Source organism: Camponotus vicinus, unplaced genomic scaffold (assembly GCF_025532165.1).
Source record: "Camponotus vicinus isolate PSW18456_S1 unplaced genomic scaffold, iyCamVici1.0 SCAF_11, whole genome shotgun sequence".
Taxonomy (NCBI): Eukaryota; Metazoa; Arthropoda; class Insecta; order Hymenoptera; family Formicidae; genus Camponotus; species Camponotus vicinus.
Window position 1 is genome coordinate 17,896,437 of NW_028141947.1, and position 22,915 is coordinate 17,919,351.

A 22,915-nucleotide genomic window follows, 5' to 3' on the forward strand; every position below is an offset into this window, starting at 1 on the left:
TGGCAAATGTTTTCCTACCTCGAGAAGATTTTGCGAACCAGCTGATCCTGCGCCTGATCCAACTGCGGCTCGTTCTTCCTCCTCTCGGCCAATTCCTTTTCTCGACGGGCATCGGCGACCTTTCGAAAGATGAGCTGCACACAAAATTTAACTTTGTTATAAAAATCTTATTAGTTAAATAAAAATGGTACAAATCTAAGAAATTGATATTTAATTATTTAATTGTTAAAAATAATTTTAATAATTGCGATATGGACATATATCACATATTAAAAAATTATACTACATAATAAATAGAATATATTTATCATATGTATATCTATATTATATTCATTTTTTTATAATAAATATAAAAAGAGTTGGCTCTACATTATTTATGAAATATTCAATTATACTATATACTTCATATTATTTAATAATTCAAAATATTTTGCTTAATAACTTTAGCGATTCCTCGTGAGGAAGAAAAAAAAGATCTCACTGAAACGATACTTAACAGCCAAGCGTTTTCGAGCTGACGCGAAAATTGCGTGGAAACAGCCGGAGCTGCGTTTCGGTTTCCCTGTGTTATGCACGTGCGTCATCACGAATGCACTCTGTGCACAGGGTCATCTCGCCTGAACACACTCCCTTGGAAATTGCATAATTTGCGCAATTCGCGTCTATTTTCCCTTTGAGCGAGACCGCGCAATTTCGCGCCTTTCACGATTCTTTTGTCGCATCATCTATGGAAATGTTTGCGCGAATGTTTGCGAATTTATCTCGAAACTTTGCTGTTATCCTTCTCAATCCTAGGAGGTCCATGCGCGACAAGAACGAGAAAAATGCGATAGACGATATATAGCCGACGAGAGTAGACGTGACGTAGACAATGACGTAACGAGGAACGACTATACTTTCGGTTTTCTCATTTTCGCGCTCTTTTCTCGTATTCTAGGAATATTTCATCTCCATAAAATATTGTCGAATTCAAATTTATACAGATGCAATCGCAAGCTTGCTTTATCGCATGACTTAGATTATTTTTTCAAGATTCTTTTCCCTCTCTTGGTATTTCCTGTATATTTTCTCTGTAATCTCGCCCCCGAATCCTTCGATTCGTCACTTCCTCACAACCCTTTATTCCGCGTTATTCGAGCGAAAAAGTCGAGACGATTGTTCCGAGTTCCGACAAGCCTCGAGAGCTTCGTCGTCGATTTTCTCGTGCGCGCGCGACGAACGAGGAAAATGCACAAACGTGCATCTCATGCATAAAGCGTGTGCGAAGGTCAGCGGCGCAGGCGCGATGACGGAAGTCGATAGGTGTCGACGCAGGGGCAGGGGCGCGCTGCGCATAACCTCTAAAATCCGCCGCCGAGAGTGTCAAGCCTGAGCGCGTCCGAGTCGTTGGCGCGACGACGACGTTACGTTACGTGACGTGACGTGACATGACGTGACGTCGCGGCGTTACGTGAGACGACGCGAGGCCGCCGTCACGTGCGAAGAGCCGTGAAATATCGAGGGTTGTGATCTCTCGATCGTCCGCAGGACGGGGGTGGCAAACGAGAAGGTATATGGGCTGTCAAGAAAGGAAAAGACTGCTCGTCCGTACGAAAGGTGCGTAGATTACGTCGACGATAACGCGGAATACGATACTACGCCTTAGCCTAATCGCGATGCTCGAGGAAGATGTCAGGAAAAATACATTCATAGAGATTCTTCTTATGATTCTAAAGCCTATATAATGAGAATGTGTGTAACACGATCTGCAAAGATCCCAAACATGTGTATGTGTGTGTATGTGTGCAAGAGAGAGAAATAGGGGACTTTTATTGCACACTTTCTTCTGTATAATACGACCTCATCAGTTTATTTTTGCACCTTATGGCAGCAAAATTAATGTTAGATATAATAAATAATAATTTGTGTGAAATAATTGTTGCGTGTTGTAAGAGAAATGTACGCTGCTGATATAGTTTTATGATATAGGCTCGCAGAATTAATTTATATATTTGGAAAGCATTATAATTTATGATTAGAAAGATGAAATTAATAGAAGAGTTACTTTTGAAATGGGCAGAGTGATTAATGTTACGCTATTCTATGCGATTGTTCTAGATGGGTCATGGATCGAGTCGTTCCGCTTCATCAGCGAATATTCTTTCTGCGGAGGAGTTAACACTAGTGGAGAACCTCTATAAATCCATGTCCCGCAGCTCGGGCTCCATTAAACGCGAAGATATATTCAAACACTGGTCGACTCACTTGGACGATGTATTGCTACAGTTTGTGGTACGGTTCCTTTGCCATGAACCTGGCAAAAAGGTCTCGGCAGTCAACGGCGAAAACTTTGGTAGACTCTACGTTTTTGCCGTACGTGGTAGTCCCGAGGAACGCACCAATCTGACCTTTGATGGTTTCTCGGAGGACGAGCAAAAGTACGAGATGCCCACCGCTACATTCCTTCAATATATTCAAGCAACGATCAACTCTTACTTGCGACTACAAAAGAATTCTGGTAATGCCCATTACCTCAGCTGGAGCAGCATCGGCTGTACCGTCAATACCAGACGTATAAGTATGCGTTCGCGCTGTCTCTGCGAAGATCTGGTGAAGTACGGGGACGTATTGACCGTCGATCAAGTGGAGAATTGGTTCGTAACGGCGGCTACGTTCAAGCACATTCAGTCGCATGTTTACCAATACCTTTATCTGATTTCTCAGAAGAAAGGTAGCGATAAGAGTACAGGTGCGCGGCTAAACGATCTGAATCTTTTGCCGTTATGCAAGGGTTTGGAAAATATACCGCATTTTCCGAGTATACTAGGCTTAGGAGACGTTTTGTTCCTGAATCTGAGTCTGCCGCACGAGCTTCGTAACGAATGGCGATTTCTGTTCTCAAGTCAGGTACACGGCGAATCATTTTCCACTATGCTGGGAAGGATCGTCATGCAAGGTGCAACGATAATCATACTTCAAGACACAGACGATCACGTGTTTGGCGGTTTTGCTTCCGACAGCTGGAAGCTAGGACCGAATTTCATAGGGAATCAAACTTCGTTTCTATTCAAACTCGATCCGGAAATACTGACGTTCTCGTCGACAAATTACAACAATCACTATCAGTATCTCAATCTCCATCAGCAAACGATGCCTAACGGCCTGCTCATGGGGGGGCAGCTTAACTATCCCGGCCTCTGGTTGGACTGCGAATACGGCACCGGCAGATCGAGTTTGTCGTGCACCACCTTCCAGAATTATGTACAACTTAGTGGTAAGGAAGACTTTAAAATCAAACACTGCGAGGTGTGGGGAGTTGGCCCGGTGCCAGATGTCGAAGAAGATGTACGCGGGGCGAAATCTGTGTTGGATCAAGACCCGACGTCAAAATTAATGCTAGAACTGTCCGGTCGTAAGTTACATAGCGAGGGACTTCGCGAAGAACAAGAGTAATTGTGATATAAAATTTAGAAATCTTTATGAAAATTTGAGTAGAAAGAGAAAAAGAAAGAAAGAGAGAGAGAGAAAAAGAATGCTAACGTTGTAAAGATATTTGCAGATATTTAAGATTGTTCAACTTTTCATTTAATTCGAATAAAATATATGTAAAATTTGTTATCGATTCTGATAATTGTAATGGGATATATACGGGTATGAGAGAAATATGTATAAAATCTTAATAGTTTACAAAAATAACTTTTAGTGAGAGAAAGAAAGAGAGAGAATCTTCCCATTTTACATAATCTTTAAAGTTGAAATGAATTCGCCGCGAGAGGCAATTAGAACGTTAACGGAAACGAATTATATTACGAAAATCATTGCGTGAAATGTTTGAATGAGAAAATTTCGTCTACTTGTACGAATGCGAGCTTTATGTACATTTTTTTACAGACTCATATGTGTGTAAGATTATTTATTTGTATAATTATTTATCTAAGTATATTATATATTAGGACTTTTGTCCCTTTTTATAACGGCCTGATGTTTCTCGATTCGCGATTGTCTCTTTCGGTCATTCGATTATTACTTATCGTGCAATCTTACCACATTGTCTATATGTGTACCTTTTTTATTAAACTTAAATATGATATTAAAGAGTATCATGCCAATCGTTGCGTGGCCTGAATGCCTATTGTATAGTGCCTGACAAGTCGTTATAATTGTTAATTTATCGTTCTCTGCATATGTTAATTATTTGTAAACGAATAACCGTGTGCCATACAAATTGCTCTTGTTAAGACTGTATAATCGTGTCATAAAATAAAAAATACACACACTACATATAATGCAAACACACCGATTTACCAGCTATAAGATCGACGGAAACCACCGCATTACTGTAAAATCTATTAAAAAAACTTCAATAAACAATCAAAATCTACATTTCTTTCGATAGAGTTATAATCTAATTATATTCCTTCCATCGACTTATAACAGGTATCTTTTCTTTCTATCCAAAAGACTCACCCGGTGACTCAGGTTGTAAGTCAGGATCAGATTCCTGGCGAAGGAATTGGCGAAAGCCTGGTAAAAATCCAACACCTCCAACAGCCGATCCCGCTTGATTGTGTGCAGATCGCAGTAAGTAAGCGCTCGGACGTTTGCCGCACTCTGACCGATCGACGGATTTGTCCAGAAACTGTCGCCGAAAACGTCACCCTTCCCCAGAATCGCTACCACCTCGTCGTCCTGTATGACCTCGAGGCTGCCGGTCACGATGAAGCATAGGGAGTCTATGGACTCCCCCGTGTGATATAGCAGATCGCCGGGCGCGCTATGTGACATAGTAAAGTGCATCGCCAAAGCGCGCAGACACCCATCAGACGCTAATCTAGATATTAACACGGAAAATACAGTGAATTAGGATAATTAGTAAACTTAAGACTATTTAACCATCTTTTTTCAAATTCTAAAATTAAGAGACACGCGACTGAATTTACCTGAAGGCGGGATGTTCGTTGAAGACCTTCCGATTGAGGTGCACGCAAATGTCAGCCTTCATATCCTTGGGGCAGTAGTTAAGAACCTTGTCCGTGTCCAGACCTTTGGTCATCGCCCACGTGCTGACAACGTAATCCATGACGCGCTCGCTGAGAGCTTTCGGCACTTCGTGCAGCTTCATGAATTCCCTTACGTTGTTCAACATATCGTGATACTTGGCGGTGGCGGACGTCATTTGCTGGATGATCGTGGTGACGTGACCGAAGATCGTGGCGTACAATAAGGCTGGTCGAGGAAGAGAAAGAGAGAGAGAGAGAGAGAGAGAGGAAGAAAAAAAGACGGTTTCAAACTCTTATTTTATGAATTTTTTTTCATCGCTAGCTTAATCAAATCCGAATATAATCGATAATCCACTTTCTCTATATTTACATATTTCTTTATCTATATTTACTATATTTACATATTATCGTATTTACATTATCAAAAAATTAGAGGAATTAATGATAATATTGTTCATACCAGCAATAATCATCATGCAGATGGTAAAAATCTTCTCGTTGTCGGTCTCGGCCGCAACGTTTCCAAAACCCACGGAAGTCATGCAAGTCATCGTGAAGTAAAGAGCAGTGACATACATCGTGCGACGTGACGGGCCGGCTATTAATTCGGGTGAGGTGCTGGTATTGCTCCAAAAGTAGGTGTACGGTGACTGGGTAACATTGGCCAACTTCCACAACCACGAATACTGTACCCCGTTGTCGGCGTCCGATCTCCCTATCGAATACCTTTAACGCAACGAGATCTCTTACGAGGTCGTGAACGGGATTTGGTGGATAGGAGATTGATATGAGATTGCGAGATAATGTATATTTGGATGCAGAGCGTCACATGCTACTCGTATTTCCTTTAAGATCGCGTCGAGTTAAACTTGATCGATATCTTCTTGCTTCCGTAAGATCCTTCCAAAATTCTCGATCAACTTTAACTGTCGTCAGACTTATTAATTAATTTTTAATATTATTGCAATTCTCCAGTTTTGCCTCCGTCCCTTCTTTCATAATATATAACAACTTAAATGTCGATTTTCGCATTTTATATTTTATATTTTAAATAAGTATAAATAATTTCCAGCATATTTAAATGTAATTAGAGTTCTTTCGGTAACGATATTTAATTTAATGAAATAATTTAAAAAGCGATACAACGATCAACGTTCATTTTTCATACTCTTCATATATTCCCTCTTATATGATAATATGAAAGGGAAGCGACAGATATAGAGAATCAGAAACGACGGTCAGAGAATCTGCAAGAAAAATAGGATGGAAAATACATGAGTTGTACAAAGAGTTTCACATGCAGTGACCTAAAGTCTATCGCGTAGCACGACAAGAATCATAACGATATGTTTGAGTGTGTAATGTTGTAATGATGAACGATCGTTGTTACGCGATATACCGTGTCGCGGGAGGCGTATGTGTTACCTTGAATACGTGTACGCAGGGTAAAATCACCTTAATGTGACGTACCAGATACAGGCCAGCCAGTGAGCAACCAACATGTAGAAACAGAGCAGAAGAATGAGCATCGCGGCACCGTACTCCAGATAACGATCTAGCTTGCGTACGACTCTGCCGAGTCGCAGCAATCGTACCACCTTCAGGGCCGAGAATAGGCTACCTATCCCGTCCTCGTCGTGGTCGAAGGCGTTAAACACATCGTATGGTAGGCAACTTAACAGATCTATGATGAACCAAGATTTCAGATAGTTCATTCTGATTACCTGAAAATATCAAAGAGTTGCGTTTTGACAACAGCTGAATCAGGTTGATTATCAATGTGAACAAATTTTTCAAAAGAAAATGTTTAAAACTATTAATTATTTGCAACAATTTTCACCGCATAAGCGTACAGTATAATAATGAACAGCTTCATTTTTCGTAAGGAATTTTTTACGAAGTCGAGAAAATAAAGCCCTCAAGTTTACCTTTGGATCAGACACCACTTCGCCACCAGCACCGACGAAAGTTGTGTGAAAATTTAGCACTATATCGATGAAAAATATTACGTCGACGATACTGTCGACAACCAACAGAGAGACGTCCTCGCTGGTCTTGTTTTTAAACGCGACGTTATACGGCACCATGATGGCTGTGTAAAAGGTCAAACACAAAATGATCCAGTCCCAGATCGCTTTAAATGCACAATAATGCAATAGGATGTGCGGTGGTGTTTTCGGCGCTTCTTGTCTGTATTGCGGCATAACATCGCCGCTTAAAGACATCATCTGAAAGAAGAAACGTAATATCTTGAAGTATATCATAAAATATATTTCAAATATATGTTCATTTAAAGATATTCTATATTTTTTCACAAGTTATTTATATGGAAAAATATGTGAAATTATCAAGAGAATAAACAATCTTTCACAATGCTTTCACGTTGATTTCTTATCGTGTCTCATTTATCTGATATATTTTTCTAACATCGAGTCTGGCTCCATTAACTTTTCACGCTTCAAAGAGCTTTCGAATGTATAAGAGCTTTCCGTGTTGATTTTGAAGAAAAATTCATGCAAATGTGTTCTCAGCTTCCCATTTCCCGACGAAAAGTGGAGCAATATTGAAAATACATTTCTATTTTATCGACTTCTAAATGAGACTTTATAAATCGAACTCGTAGCTTCTTATCCATTATACTAATTATTTTTAAAAATGAAAATTCTTCAAGTAGCTACATTAATATATATCTATATACATATATAAAATATAAAAATATGTGTGTATTAAAAATGTATGTGTGTGTAACATACACATACAATTACATATGGTAGTTTAAAAATTTTTATGTGATAAAACATTACAACTTACAAGACCCAGATGCGATTGTTTGGTGGTAGTCGGCACAGCTGGATCTTTCAGAGCCGGCACATGCGAGCTGAACTGGGAGACCAGGACCGATCTCGATCTGGTGACCGATCTGGCGAGCTTGGCGAATTTGGAAAGGCCGCCTTTGCTGTCGTCCGTTTCGATCGGCTGCTTCAGGGCGGTGATGTCCCGAAACGTCAGCAGGAACAGGACCACGAGGTCTCGTTCGTTTTTTATGGGTGCTATTTGCAGCAGCAGCCATAATGGTGTCTCTGTAAAAAGAGAACGATGTCAGTACCGTCTGCTCGCGCAAAGATGGTAGAGAGAATAAAATCTACTTTTCAAGTCGTATATACTTTCAAGCACGATCGATCGCAGGAAGATTATCACGAATCTAAGTTCTTTTTGCAGATGTTGCGAGAGAATCAGCGAGTCAGCTGATTGTCAATTCGGCTGAAAATCTTTCTGCTGCCGCAGTCTAGATAGATTTGTCATGCTACGTGTACTAGAAGCTAGTTTGTAAATACTGTGCTAGTATAATATATATTATACAATAATAGAAGCATTTCAAAGGGGGAAAATGGAATACTAATATAAAAACTAATATATCAATACTGTTTGATGTATCAGGAAAATTTCTGAAGATAAGGACTGTTGATAAAACGCAGAATAATGCTGAAATAACACAATGTAACACAAGAAAAATATATAAGGATTTCTAAGAGAATACACAAAATTTTTCCTCGAAACTTCTACGCGATACTTCTTCCTGCAATATCGCGAACAAAGTCGAAAGAAAGTTTTCTTTCTTACGTGACAGCGTTAAATTATATCCGATCATGCATTATTGTGTGTTGCTTCGAGCAAAAGTCAAAAGCCAAGTCACTCAAACATAGCTGGTTCTCCAGCATTCTTCAATTTCCAAGTTGTCATCTTCATGATATAACGTAATGTTTCAACCACGAGCGATAAGTCGCATCGCGCGTTGAATTATTGTCACACTTGTCCACAATGCCGCATGTCGGGCATGCAAGATCGAAGCTATATGCGAGTTCAGACCGATGGAATCCAATTAGGGATTCGCCTACGATGCTTCGCGGTGTAAAGCATGCGAACATGCGAATGAATGGTAACGATAATGAGGAAAATTCGAAGTACGAGAGGGAGAAAGAGAGCATATAATACGCTGTGAATACAGAGATAATGCAGTAGAAAGTATATTGAGATAAAGAAATATATCGAAGATGCTACAAAAGGCGCTTCGAAGAGAGATACACACTTTCGCGACGTCAGAAAATCGAGAGATTTTCGCGCCCGAGTAGAAAAGTAAATTTCCTGAATGAGACGATATCTTTTGCATCCCGTCCTCTCAACGGAGCGCGTCTTTTACGCATTTACTCTCTCGAGAGTATTCGTTCGACAATACTTGAAACGATCGTCCTTTATCGTGGATTAATGAGGGAGAGAGAGCGTACGAAATTCGCGAGTACACGTGAAATTTTGGACCCGAGGGACGAGCACGTATATAAACGCTTGATAATAATTTTGGTACTATATGCATATTTGTGCCCCGACAACTGGTTTAATTAAGCAATCGTGTAAGCCCGTCAAACGACGATGGTGTGTGAGCTACGTATGAAAAGCATCGACAATGTACATATTCGCCGACCGGAAATACGGGCGAATGTTCCCCTGTTCTCAAGGGGTAGCAAAAAGAGTGAAAGCGTAGCTATGGCTTCAAACCAGTGTGAATTTCAAAGCGAAGCGGAAAAGGCTTATTTGGTATTAATCTCTCGGAATAATTGTGACGCTAGAAAGAGAGAGAAAAAGAGAGAAAGAGAATAAAGATACTGAAATATTTTTCAACGATATAAATTCGTAATATTATAAATATTAAGATGAGTTTTTATTAAAAAAACTCTACGTACAATATACCTATTTCTATAATGTTGCATTGAAAATGCTGGTTTTATCAATTGGAAAATATCACAGTATCAGATTTATATATACCGCAGGGTATCAAAATTATTTCAATTGCCGCCACATTAAACTTTACGCGAAATATCCCAATTCGTACGCTTGAATGTAAATAGCGTTATTATATGACGTAGCGTGCGTTGTGGTTACGGAAAGTATTACAAATTACTGGTAACAAACGGAGTTACAAATGAAAGCAGAATATATATAATGTAAATAGTATAAATGGGGAGAGAGAATAACAGGATATACGGGAAATGAAATTCGCTAATGATAATCGGCTCGTTCAATCGACCGAAATGTTTTACTAATGAGTGCTAATATTAAATGCTAACATGTCAAATTGAATTGATATAATTTGAGTTTGTACGGTTTAAGGGAGAGTAAAATGAAAGATTTTCTTGCTCTGGTGTTCGTCAATGAAATAATAAATGCATCAAACTTGGTTTCTAAATTTGGAGTTCTAATGCATACGTAAATATATATATATAATAGCGATATACTAGAGATAAAAAATATATAAGTTAATTAACATCGTGCGCGCTGGATGCTTTACGCGACAAATTCTCATTTTAATAGAACGAAACGAGGCAAATGAGAACGAAAATTGCTCCGACAGTATACCACTGTACGTGTTACCTGTACATGTATGTACATATATATACATTGCTGTGTGTTAGCGAGGATAAAACGCGGGTAAAAATATAAAATTTGTCTAAAATGAAAAACCTCCGTTTCTCTCATAATATGGCGCGTAATTAAATCGCCTTTTACAAAGCTTCATCTGTGTCTCCTCGTGAGTTAATCAACCTTGCGAGTTGATGATCTTCCCTCAAGAGGTGTAACTCTTTTCTTTTCTCATTGGAGAGAGAGAAACGGAGCGTCGTTGCATCCATCTCTTTTGCGTCTCTTTCGACGATAAGCCGTTGGCCAGGGATTTTGTCGGATAAAAAAGGTACTTAAACTCGCCCCCTTTTAGGGCGAGTAATGCGACGCAAAAATAACGCCCGTGATCTATTTTTACGAGCGTTGCCGAACGCGGAGCCGTAATCTTTCCATTCTGGCTCCCGGTTGACAGGCAATTCTTCAATTACAGGGACAAATGCGACGATTGTCCTCCAAAAGTAAGTGTGGAATATTATATGAATGGAATTTTTATGAAAAAGAAAAGGTTAAAAGGAGACTGCGAAAGATAAATCTTATTGATGTTAATGTACAAGCGAAGAGGCTTCAAACGCTAAAACGATGATGTAATCTGCTGCTTTTTTTTTAGAAAAATTGTCAAAATCGATCTAGAATTAATCAAGAATTAATTAATTCAAATTTAAAAAGCTTTTACAAAGCCTTTCAAATTCTAATGTTAAGAGTTAGTTTAAGCGTATTATATCGGTAAGTATATATTTGCCATGTATTACGGTATCTTTTGCATAGATCTTAAATTCGTGGGTGACTTACTGGTGGCATTTGCGAGCACGCTTTTGCGAATCTGTGCTAGACATACCTCGTGGGCTACCTTTAAACAGAAGGATCTCTTTCATTATTACGCTTAACACGTCACGTATCGAGAGGGGAGGGTGTTCTTTTTTTTTCTCTACTGAGAAAAAATAATCGGAAATAATGAAATTTCCTTCGAGGGTCTTTGTGCCGAGACAGCACGCGAATATCAGAAATTGGGTGATACGACATGATGGTGGAACAACCAACACGAAACACGGAACTTACCGGTGTGATATATGCAGACACAGTTACGTTTCGATATATATTTCCATCAAATATTGCGCATGCATAATAATACATCTCGTGCCCCGAGGCGTTTTCCCGAAACGACGGTTTCACTATCAACGATCGCAGTTTATGAATATTGCAACTAACACATTGTGCCTGTTCAACATGCTCTTTACAAATTTAAGGTTTTAGGGTTAATTATTTAAATATAAAATATATATATGTAATAAAAATGTTTGCTCTTAATAAAAATGTTAGTTAACTTTCAAGTTGCATTCAATTCTTGAAAAACTGCAATTGTTCTTAAAAAATAATGTATATAAGTATCGCGAGAAATAATACATAAATTTTCACGCTAAATTATATCCATCGCATTATTTATTATCTATAAAATTTTTAACAGAACATTGCAGGAATAAACATTTATGAAACGTTTACGACATGTTTTGGAGAACAGCATTCAAAGAAAAGTATCTTTCTAAAAGTACTCTACTACTTATTAAATCGATTTTCATATTAATCCGACTATAAGAACGATGAAAGAAGCAAAGATTCGATTTTTTCGTGTTTATCGCTGTGAGAAAAATGCCCACGAAAATTGCACGGCGCTAACAGTGATTATATATTATCCTAATTAAAACATCGGCACGCTTCATTGGCAAAGTATCGGTTTCTTTGCGGTAAAAACAGTCACGTTTTGTTCCCCATTAAATACATACATAAGTCGAGCTGATTGCTGTACTTTCAACGTTTCCACGCGCACGACAACGCAATAGGAAGCTAGATGCCGGTCCGATAAACACGCGCATGCAAATTCCGCGCAATAACTCCTCCACTCCCTCCTCCAACCGAGATTCCGTGCGGAGCAAGTTTTTCCCTTCCTCTTTCCGACAATCGCCTTTTCGCACGGCCATCCAATTACCGCGCGTGACAAACGCGCGAAGAAAAACGGACCTGTCGCCGTCGAGCGGGTTTCGTCGCGCGAATTTCGTCCAAATCGAAAATTATGCTGTGGCATAATAACGCGGCGATAACAACTCGCTTGAAACGAGTTATTTAATCCTTCATTTGGTCATTTCTTTCATACCGTTTAATATCCATCGTACAAGTAACAATTTAATCTGTTAGATTGCAACGGCTTTATGCCATATAAAGTAAACGAATTTAGTAGACGAAGTAGATAAATTTTGCTTCAAATTTTTTGAAAGAAATTTGAAAGAAATTTAAAACATGTTTAAAATTTTCCAATCTTTTTAGACCCAATATTTTTCTCCGGACGTATTCGTATTTCAATCCTGTAATTCCTGTAAATTACATGGCCAACTCGTCGCGAAACCGTCGATTCTCGTGAAAAAACCCCACGAACCACACATTTAAGCTTCTCTCATGCAGATATTTATAAGCGTGGCGACTTACTGGTCTTCTTGTACAGTAGAATCTCGAATTGATCGTGAATCTGGCCCTCGAGGCATTCCTCGATCCTGGCGATCGTTTCTTTGTCCGTCAGCTCCCCGTACATGAATCCACAGCGGCATGACTTTTGCATAACCTGGAGATATATAAAATATCCATTATAATTTATGCATTTATAGGACGTCAGGTGTGTGTGGAATACACACATATAATATACACTATTATATAGATTGTAAATTGTGAGATGTGCAGGGTGTTTCTTAACAAGTGCGAAAAATTTTAGGAGATGATTCTTTGTCGAAAATTAAGGAGGGTTTTTCATATAAATACATACTCCTACCTCCCTCTCTGTGAAGTTACACTCCTCCAAAAATGGGAGTAAAAATTAGGTTTTTATTTTTTTCTCAAATATGGAACAAGTTAAAGAAATGAAATTAGGTGGATATTTTCTACTAGTAAAAAGGTTATTTATTAATATTTTTTCCGGCCTCCCGTATTGTTATAAGAGGACGAAACTAGCAACCCCTATTCAATTTTTTATTAGAACTTTTTATATGAAAAACCCCTCTTAATTTTCGACAAAGAATCATCTCCTAAAATTTTTCGCACTTATTAAGAAACACCCTGTATATCCTTGGGAAGAAAAGGAGGGAAGCGCGGATGATAAATGTGCGAGACGACCACGGGTGGTGGAAGATCGATTAATCTACTTCATAATTAGAACGATCTGCCTATTATTAATATGCACTTTGCGCTCGTTACGTATTAATAAAGAGCGTATCGTAAGTTACGATTGGACAGCGTGAAATTTCTAACTGTAAGTGTTAATTACAGAAACGGCGTACCATATTCGGATCTTGTTCATATTAAAATAATCGATTTAGGCGCTCACGGAACGATCACGTGGGTGTAGATAATCAAGAATATAATTACTGTCGGAATTTTTTCGCGAATAAATTATCCTTGAAATATGTATTTTTTCTAAATCACTGCGATAATATACAAATTTATGTACCCACGAGCGAAAATTATAACGTTACAATCCATAATGCTTACAAGATTAAATGACGTAAACAGAAGCCATTGTGAATAAAGTGCTTCCTTAAAATAGCGATTTTATGAATCGATAACGTCGATAAAGGTTGACCCGATTTGCGTTATCAAATGCCGACGAAAGAGAGAAACGGTCGTTCGTGCAGGATATCGGGCATAGGTGATACCATGTTTTTTGACCTCGAAACAGATTTATTAATCCCGTAGCGTTGACCTTTAAATCCCACGGCTCGCGAGCGCAACAGGAACGAAATAACTTCGATCCCGGTTGAATTAAAATCGCGCCGCGTGACGTGATTTTTTTTTAATTGGAATTTTGCAAAAATAACAAGGGTAACATCGGGGATAAATATATAAAATATATAAAAATTTAAAAAAAAAACAGCGTAAAACTTCTGCATTTTATTCTCAATCCATTGATCTCGTCAAGCTGCGACACTAAAGAGATTTACTTCAAATATCCGATGGCATTTAAATACACACGTTACTCACAACTCTCGCGCTTCAACATCTGCAGCATCTGCAATGAAAGGAGTAACGTAACAGCCGTATATTCTGTGCTTTAAAATGTTAGCTGGACTTTTTCACGTGTGCACAGTGAAAAGAAAAATACGCCACTTTGAAACGGAAAAGTAGAAAAGCGCAAGCGCAATCTTGCTGACCGTTACAAAAGTAGAAATAAGACTCAAAGAAAATCTGAGAATTTTATGCACGAAGGAATCCCGCAATTATGTGTACGATTACATTAAGTCGATTACGTCTTTGAAGTTGCTTAAAGCAATTGGATTAATGACGTTTCCTTACTAATGCTGTAGCAACAAGTTAGACAAAAAACAAAAGGTCATAAGTATGCAGCAGATTTTTATTTCAGATTGACAAACGAAATTGTTATTTCTTAAAGAAAGTCTCTGAAAATCTATGTGAAGGAAAATCTATCGAATCACAATCCTCGTCGTAATAATTATTTTACATTCAAATATTATATATTTATATTTTTATATATTTTATATTTTTATATATTTTATGATAACTTCTCAATCTTCCATTAGAAAATAAATATACATTTGTCGCAAAGAAAAACTCGAACGAGAACGAAAATGCGCTGCATGTGCCCCTGTCATTGTACCACTTTTGTTCCTTATGCCACGCAAACCTTCCACGGAAGCATTCTCAATCCGGCTTTTAGTAATGGAGTTCGTAAATCCCAAATCCATGTGTCTTTTCGAACAATAGGATTTGGAACATTGGGTGTCTTACAGAAACGGGATAGTTACTGCTTCTCTACTGCTGCAACGCGTCGTCGCTTAATCGAGACGTTAGAACCGAATCGCGTCTGAATCGAATAATCTAGTCGAATGAGATGTTTTCCATCTAAGTGCGAGGGGCAATTTTGCATCTTGCATTGTTTGTCGTTACTTTACGAGCTACTTTAAGCATTACTTTACATTACGTCGACGAAATTTCCTGTTTACTCGGATACATGATTTATCGTTAGACCGTTTTTCCAAGGAAATTTCTTCCGTTTTTCGAGTTTCCATTACGTAGATATAAATACATCTACGTAAATAATTTAAATACATTCAAGTGCATCTTTTAAAACGGCAAATATAATAATCATTCACAATCCGTAGATATATACATATGTATACATATGTATACATATGTATGAAGAAGCCAATGAGAGTAACTGAACTAAAAAATTTAAGATTGTAAATAATAAAATCCTATTTATATTTATGTATTTTATAGCTACTTCATTTCGTATAAAATAGATTGTAATTTTCAAAAATAATAAATATTCGCAATAATATTTCGAATAAAAAAATCGATAATTAAATTATCAAATTTATTGAATATGAGCGATCGATCAAATCGACTTTGAATTCGATACCGGGTTTGGCCGATGCGCGATATTATCTCCCGATATTTCTGGTTCTCGCACCTTACTAGCTAAAACTCTTATCCACAGCTATAAATCGATGTCGATGAATCAACCTTCGCTAGTCGTTAAATCCCGTTATCCATTCGCCACCTAGGCTATTCTCGCTCTAAACCGAGAAGAGTGGCAATGAATAAGCGAACCATTATTCATCATCAGATGATACCGAATATATTCCTCACAATATACGACAATATACAATATCACAAACATGTATCGATTCTTTAATCGGGGAAACCTGAAAAATATGCAATGCGTAGAAAAAAATATGTAACAAAGCATGAAATCTTATGTGTAGTCGATTTTTAAATATAGCTCGAGATTATTCAAACCAGAACTGGAAGAACAATAATACACTTTTATATTTACTCTCGATGTTATATATCTAAAACTTTCGAATAAAAAAATGTGTTGCGGTTGAACGAAATAAATATGATAACAATATATTTTTAATAATTATACTTGAAACATGTAAATTAGGCAATTCCTCTGCTTATGTATTTGATTTGTCGGAGAAAATCAATAATGAATAATTCACATTCGGGTAATTGGCAATCTATTGTATCTAATAGATTAATTAACGAATTGAATATATTTGTGACACTTGTGATGCGGCACGTAACTAATAAATTAATTAACTAATTAATATACAGCATAAGAGGGAGATACATCTTATGCATTATGTATGCGTCGTCTAAATATAGTCCTATGAAAGCAATAATATTGGTGGGAAATTTGTGAATAAGAACTTGAGAAATCAAATGTGTATTGTATTAAATAAGGTATTCGTACCTCGGCACGATTGTAGCCGGAGATCTTGACGAAGCTCTCGTTGCAATAGACGATTGGGAAGTCGACGATCTGGGCATTTGCCAGTAGGAAGCTGCTGTCGGCTGTGGATAGAAAGCAAAAAAAAAGAAGGCATTATTCTCTCTTGCATAATGAAACGTGACAGTAGCGAAAATATGCATTTCCCTTCATATTTCTCTCTCCTCCCCTTCTCTCTGTCTTCTTCGCATCATCAACGCCTTTTGTTCATGGTTTCATTCGTATTATACAATTTTCCAAGAAAAAGAAAGATAGAGAGAAAAAGTAAGTGGCGTCTCTTTTATATTCTAATCCTCTAAGCTGCAGCTTTACATATCGATGCACATTTATTTATTTACACATCAATTGTTATAAATCTAAACTTTATCTATCATTTATCTATTTATTTTTATTTATTTATCAATTATAAATACAATCGCATGTTTCTTCAGCGGACACAACACGATATTTATTTACTTAACATTAAATCATAAATTATTGTCCGATGCGCGATGTAATTAAGAGAAAGCATTTTTGCTATATAAATCATGATTACGTAACATGCGTACGATAAATAAAGTAAATGTAAAAACTACGTATTACATAGCGATAACGAGAAATAGCGACGGTGGAGTAGTAATAATCAATGTCTATCTCGTATAAATCTACGTTACTCAGCTAATGGGTATCTCGGAAGTTTTTTTAATGTGCGCTAAAGTTCATTTAGAGTTTCCCGATAAATTACAAGCGAGGGAATTAAACAAGAGACAGCGCGCGCGCTTGGTGGGATGCTTATAACGCGTAGTTTCGCGAAAGCGGAACAAAAAGGGTGTAAGGCGAGCCACGCCTTACCATGGTTATCCAATTAGTCGCCGAATTTAATTAGCGTTCAACGAGCGCCGATTTGCTTGATGAGGCCACAGTAAGAGCCTCGATCGGATCCTATCCTTTTAAAATGAATTTCCTATCGAGAGGAAATCTCTCACTTTATCCCGCGCGAAAGACACATGTACAATCATCGTCGATGACGCGATCGTATAATTGATCATCGCCGGCTTGGCACAAATTATAATGGCTCGTTAAAATGCCCCGGCACGTAACGAACCTTCGCATTACCATATAACAATCACGATTGTTATTATTATGCGCGATAAACGCTATCGCGATTGACACGCAAAATCCGCAAATGACCGATATAATATTATGTATATTCGTCTCGATTTCTTTCTCTCTCGCAGACACCGAGATTTGGCTCGCGAAATTGATTCGTAAAATCTAAAAGCGTCGCGTCTCTCCGTCGTAATGTTGGAAAGAATTCGCAAAGATGCCGAGATGCGGGAAAGATGTACAATCATTATTCAGTCGACTTCGTTTACCAGGCGTCTTTTAAATCGTAAACGAGGACGTCTAAAAATTCACGTTGCAAAGCACAATTCGCATGCTCGTTCGCTAACAACCGTCGACGTCGTCGCAATTCCACGACAAAGAATGACAGTCGAACACACGGGAGCGAAAGCTTCATTTTTATAACTCAGCATTTTTACATGTCAGCGAACATTGAAATAAAATCACGCTCGCGAGAGCTGAAAAATGTGCTTTTTTCCATTTTCTGACAAACTATTAATCGTAGATACCCCAGTTATAGCATCGATACAAAAATTCGCAATCGTCTGCCGGATTAATTGTGCGTGTAATATAAAAAAAACTGAAGAATAATTATTATAAAATTAATTAAACAGCTTTTGTAGAAATAGAATAAATAATTAATTTAATTAATGCTATCAAACTATATAAGACGACTTAAACTTGCTACTAAGAAAATACGGCGGGACCTTAACGTAAGCGATTATAACAATAAAAAAAAAGAAAAAAGGACGTTTCTCGTTGATTTTTAATGAACATCGCATGCCGAGTCTCGGCGAAATAGCCCGGTTAAGTAATATGAATCCGTATCCGAGAGTACCGTGGCCGTATTTCTGTCCGTCGTTCCTATTCTTTCTCGAGTTCCAACACAGAGAGTCGGATGCACTCTTCCGAGCGTATGATCTCTGAAGTGGATCCTGTTGCATTCAACACGTTGTAGAATAGTATATGTACGATCCCCTTCTATATGTGTGTGTGTGTGTGTACATGGAATATGTATATGTATATACATACATGTACCGGGTGTATCTGTAACACTCGCAGCCTCCGAGCCGGTCGTCGGCACGGAGGCTTTCAACGACTCTACGGAGAGCTTTCGAGGGGACACTCGATCAAAAGTGCCTCCTTGTAACATCGTCGACCTCTCTTCCCTGCATATCCCGTCCTCCTATTTTTCCCCTAAACCTTCTTTTTGTCGTCGTCGGAACGAGAATTCCCAAACGAGACTTAGTTAGTGTGTGAACTTTATGCGACAAGAATCTACACGACAACATCTTCACATTGTGGTTGTTTGATGTACAATATGTGATTTGTACAAAAGTACAAATTCATAATATCATTGATATCGCGAGAGGAACATGTATCGATATCAAGGGAAAAAAATCTATTAATAGTTTATATATCATTGTAATCGCAGAGAGTATATATTTTACATAATTGAAAATTATTCGTTTATCAAATATATGTATGAAACATATTTATCAATTATAAAAATCATTTTATTTTTCGACCACATTTAAATATAATTTGGACTAAGAACGCGCAATAAAATCGCAATCGAATCACGGATTTTAATAATTAGCATGATAAATGGCTTCGTGATATATTAATTAAAATTTATGTAATTTAAAATACTTGTATATTTATATATACAATAGCTGCATTAGGTGTAAGGTCTGGATAGCTCAGTGATCTAGAGCAGTTGTCCGGAAAGTGAAAGACTTGGGTTCGATTCCTGATCCAGCCACTTGCACCTCACATATTTTTCCACGAATATTGTTTCTAACAATTATTCGTTGGGCTGAAAAGTGTGTGAATGCTCTCTTCAGGATATACGTCGATGACGTTATCACGCATGGATTCTGTCGCTCATTGACCAAATGGGCGTACAGATACGTCTGACCTCCTCCCATGTACATTCCTATCTTTACTGGAGTGAACTTATACATGCAAGTAAACTTCATTTGCCTCTATTCTGTCAATCGTTTCGTCTTCTTTCCGGTTTGGTTTTAATCTTTGCTCGGAATTATCGTTTACATTCCCGACCTGTTGGTTCGAAGCTGATTCTTCTAAATGAAATGGGTTGCTCCTGCCGAAACTGGCAGTGCCGTTCAAAATATGTATATATTTAAGTATATACATCATGCGACCAAATAGAAAATTTTCGATCAAAATAGTGCAGGAACCGTTCAGAATCGTGCATAATAGCGATAAAAATATCGCATAAGTGCGGGAGTGCCGTATCGCGTCTAAGACTGATCTGAAAGAAGGAGGAGTCCTAGGAGAGGCATCCTGCACTGGAGCAACCTGATGGTTGAATATTATTTTTTATATTAATTATTATGTATAAATAATCGCGTACATGTGTGTGTGTGTGTATTAATTTGATTCATTTACTTGAATGATTTAAACAAGAAAAAAATTAGAATACTTAAAAATACTTAATTATTTATAAAATTATTCTCATATTTATATATTTATTTATAATTATATTTATTTATAATTACGCATAAAATTCAATGCAAATATAAGAACAATCTCTTAAAATATTAATATTATTTTAAATGCTGTTATAATTTGGATTTTATATTTGTATGTTACAGACAACGTAACTTTTTAATATTAACAACTCCGCTGTTGCACATCAGTGCCGGTGAATATGCATGTTAATTATGTCATATGCATGATAATTTGTATTTTGTACTTTTGACGAATAAATTCAGACGTGCACATCTGAAAACCGATTTATTTACGATCGTAATATCGTACGATCGTCTTATCTGCTGGCGATAATAATTAGTCGACCGTCGAAATTAAATCGCGCGGTTAGGGCTCCCTAAATTTCGTGATCGCGAATTCCTGGTTTACATTCGCGAATTCCCGTTTAGGGTTCCCAAATCGGAAGTTTTTATTGGCGTAACTCAAGTAGGGCGGCTAGGTAGGGTATTTAGATTTGTTAGGGTTATTAGGGCGATTAGATAGGGCAACCATGTCTATTAAGGCTATTAGGACAAAAAATTCAAAATTAGATAAAATTTACAATTATAAAGTTAAATTTATTTTTAAGGAAATAAAAAAATAAAATATAAAAATAAAAATTTTTATATTTTCAAGAAAATATAAAAATAATTAAATAAATTATGTATAAAAATTGAAATCGATTGTAAATAAAAATTAAAAATTTAATTTGTAGAAATTATAAAAATGTAAATTAAATATAAAATCTCTTTTATTCTTTACTTCTTGTCCTCAATTGCTAATTAATTACCAGTGGTAGTCGTGCAGCAATGTTTTATCGCGCCGCATTGTAAATATTTCCTTTCGACTTGAGTAAACAAAGTTATAAGATAGAATTCGCAATAACATACATACATGTCAGGAACATAAATATCAGGGTCGATCAGAAATTTTAGTACGTGTGATTAATATTTTCCCAAATTGATTTTACAGACCTTTTAAGTATTATATTTTAAAGTTTATTTTTTATCTATAATTTTATAAAACGTCTCTTTTGCTCTAAAAGAAAAATTATTATTATAATTTATCTTGTGAAAAGAAAGTTATAATTCTCTTTCAATAAAAATTCTCTTATGTATTGCAATCATTTTTATAAATTCTTTTACTGAGTTATAAGATTTAATGTTTTTCACAACTTATTTTAAAGAAAACTCTCGTCGTAAAGAATTGAATAGAAGGAGAGAATCTCAAAATAATGATACACCTCATTAAATTGCCAAAGTTCATAAATCAACTTTGTTACATGGGCGATGGCGTCAAGCCACGATACCTTCCATTAAGAGAGAGTCGGTAGCTTTCATTGCATTATCTCTCGCGTACCGTTAATCGAAAAAAGATTATTGGCATGCCGTCCGTTCGTTTTCAATTATAACGCGCTCTACAAAGGCTCGAATAAATTTGATTAAAAAGAAAAGGAAAGGAAACCTCGCGTCTCAATGGAGATTAATAAAATTTCAATCTATACACATCCGTTACATTCAAAAATATATAAAGGTACAAAATCTAATATTTTCGCATATATATTTCTTACGGCTATAATGTAGTTCTTACAGGAAAATATAACGAAAATATTTATTGTATTATTTGTATTATTTGTATTATATGTGTGGCATCGATATTTTAAGCAAAATATTTCACGATTTTCTAAAATGTGTTTCAGAAAATTATATATTTGTATTTTAAACGTTAAAATTATATATTTGTATTTTAAACGTTTTAACGTGTCACACTTAAATGTATCAATAAGTGCGATAATTTTGTATTGCATGTTGCATTCAGAGTTATTTCGCGGTTATTTCGCGGTTTATACATACCGCAGCACGAGTTTCAACAGCTTTAGTTACATTTATACTTGATCAGCTTGTGTGATCGATATCCGCGCCATCGGCGAATAGGCAAATCATCATTATTTCGGGACACAGAGAAGGAGAGGGAAATTGGCCGCGGATATTCGTTATGCATTAAACATGGGAATGCATTTCTGTGGTGTTATGCACGAATAAATTTCGACATAACGAGCCCTGATTGCCACCAATGTGCCAACAGCACGTGACTATAGCGCCCCTGAGCTTTACGTGTCTATTAATTAATAATTCGCGTTATGAAGTTGTTGCGCGCGCAATGATAATGTGTATGTGCGTGCGTGTGTTATATGTGTGTGTGTATATGTGTGTCGTCTTGAGGCGCACGTAGAGGGTTTTAGCCACGGAACGCCACCGCGGCGACCTGTGCCAGGATCAATGAACTACACGTCGGTTATTATTACCTAATTTATTGCCTCATTGCGCCTGTTCATGACTCACGTTATATCCACATCAATCTGTACATTTACCTTAAATATATCGTCGCCAGTGATTAATTTCTGTTTAAAAGCTAAACACTATGTGTGTATTACATAATATATTAATTTTATATTGCGAAAATTTTCGACGCAAGAATGCAACAAGATTTGATCCCTGGCGAAAATAAATATCGGAGCGTAAGTCGAATGTAAGGAAAGAGTAATAGAAGTGTAAACGAAGCTTCTAGGAGGCGTAAATTGAAACAACGAAAC

General features: G+C 37.1%; 2 protein-coding genes across 6 annotated transcripts in view; one reads left to right on the forward strand and one right to left on the reverse strand.

The window, feature by feature from the left end:
* The window catches only part of Eag (potassium voltage-gated channel protein ether a go-go), a 78,744-nt gene that overhangs the window by 11,525 nt on the left and 44,304 nt on the right, over positions 1 to 22,915 (reverse strand). For 3 of the 5 annotated variants that reach the window (XM_083083168.1, XM_083083164.1, XM_083083165.1), the window contains exons 3-11: positions 16,687 to 16,787; positions 12,906 to 13,038; positions 7,791 to 8,059; positions 6,908 to 7,207; positions 6,435 to 6,703; positions 5,440 to 5,705; positions 4,920 to 5,205; positions 4,447 to 4,810; positions 19 to 134 (exon numbers count right to left, since the gene is read on the reverse strand). In XM_083083168.1, the coding sequence (XP_082939294.1) occupies positions 19 to 134; positions 4,447 to 4,810; positions 4,920 to 5,205; positions 5,440 to 5,705; positions 6,435 to 6,703; positions 6,908 to 7,207; positions 7,791 to 8,059; positions 12,906 to 13,038; positions 16,687 to 16,787 (2,104 nt within the window). The remainder of the gene's footprint in view (positions 1 to 18; positions 135 to 4,446; positions 4,811 to 4,919; positions 5,206 to 5,439; positions 5,706 to 6,434; positions 6,704 to 6,907; positions 7,208 to 7,790; positions 8,060 to 12,905; positions 13,039 to 16,686; positions 16,788 to 22,915) is intronic. The other 2 variants (XM_083083169.1, XM_083083166.1) reach the window with 1 other exon arrangement.
* On the forward strand, positions 1,325 to 4,366 carry LOC145962197 (MTOR-associated protein MEAK7). The gene is made up of 2 exons (XM_083083170.1): positions 1,325 to 1,596; positions 2,098 to 4,366. The coding sequence occupies exon 2, from the start codon at positions 2,098 to 2,100 to the stop codon at positions 3,430 to 3,432; it is 1,335 nt and encodes a 444-aa protein (XP_082939296.1). The 5' UTR covers positions 1,325 to 1,596; the 3' UTR covers positions 3,433 to 4,366.

Coding starts and splice junctions, on each gene's coding strand:
- LOC145962197 (XM_083083170.1), top strand. CDS start 2,098: ATGGGTCATGGATCGAGTCGTTCCGCTTCATCAGCGAATATTCTTTCT.